The sequence below is a fragment of the Mandrillus leucophaeus genome, unplaced genomic scaffold, assembly GCF_000951045.1.
Source record: "Mandrillus leucophaeus isolate KB7577 unplaced genomic scaffold, Mleu.le_1.0 Scaffold105, whole genome shotgun sequence".
Taxonomy (NCBI): Eukaryota; Metazoa; Chordata; class Mammalia; order Primates; family Cercopithecidae; genus Mandrillus; species Mandrillus leucophaeus.
In genome coordinates this window covers 1,346,430-1,346,942 of record NW_012098654.1, presented here as the reverse complement: position 1 = coordinate 1,346,942, position 513 = coordinate 1,346,430, and the positions used below count along the sequence as shown (strand labels likewise).

At 64.9% G+C, this 513-nt stretch overlaps 1 protein-coding gene across 1 annotated transcript in view; it reads right to left on the bottom strand.

The window, feature by feature from the left end:
• The window catches only part of CAMTA1 (calmodulin binding transcription activator 1), a 1,080,371-nt gene extending 1,079,961 nt beyond the window's left edge, over nucleotides 1-410 (bottom strand). Inside the window, exons 1-2 of the mRNA XM_011981621.1 lie at nucleotides 320-410; nucleotides 7-75 (exon numbers count right to left, since the gene is read on the bottom strand). Coding sequence (XP_011837011.1) covers nucleotides 7-75; nucleotides 320-410 — 160 coding nt within the window. The remainder of the gene's footprint in view (nucleotides 1-6; nucleotides 76-319) is intronic.
• Nucleotides 411-513: the final 103 nt, after the last annotated feature.

Below are 513 nucleotides of genomic sequence, written 5' to 3'. Positions count from 1 at the left end.
GCCCACGCACAGCGCCCGTTGGGCCATGGGGCTGCCACTCATCGCTCCCGCCGCCAATCGCCCCGCACCAGGGGTCTCACTACTCTCCGGGAGGAGCGTCCCATCCATCCGGCCCATTGGCTGGTCACCACCCAACGGACTGAAAGGATTGGTCAAGAATCAACGCCCCCTCCCCACCCACTCCCAGGAAAGCCCGCCTTCCGGACCTAAACAAAGCTTCCTAGTGGCCAGAGCCCGAAAGAACTGTCCAATCAGGACGGGCCCGACACGGAATAGTTCCTCGAGGCTGAGACGTGGCGTTTTGATTGGGCGTCACTACAGTGTTTCCCAGGCCGTCCAAACCAATCAAAGGGGGTTCCCGGAATTCGGGAGCGGCGAAGGGAAGCCCCGCCCCTGAGCGTGACCGTCATGAGGAAGGCGCTCGCTCATTGGCCCGCTGGGGCTTTTCCCGCGTGCTCCCGGGGCTGAAGGACGTTCCCGGGGAAGCCGCTGCCGGCGCGTGGGGTCCCGGTG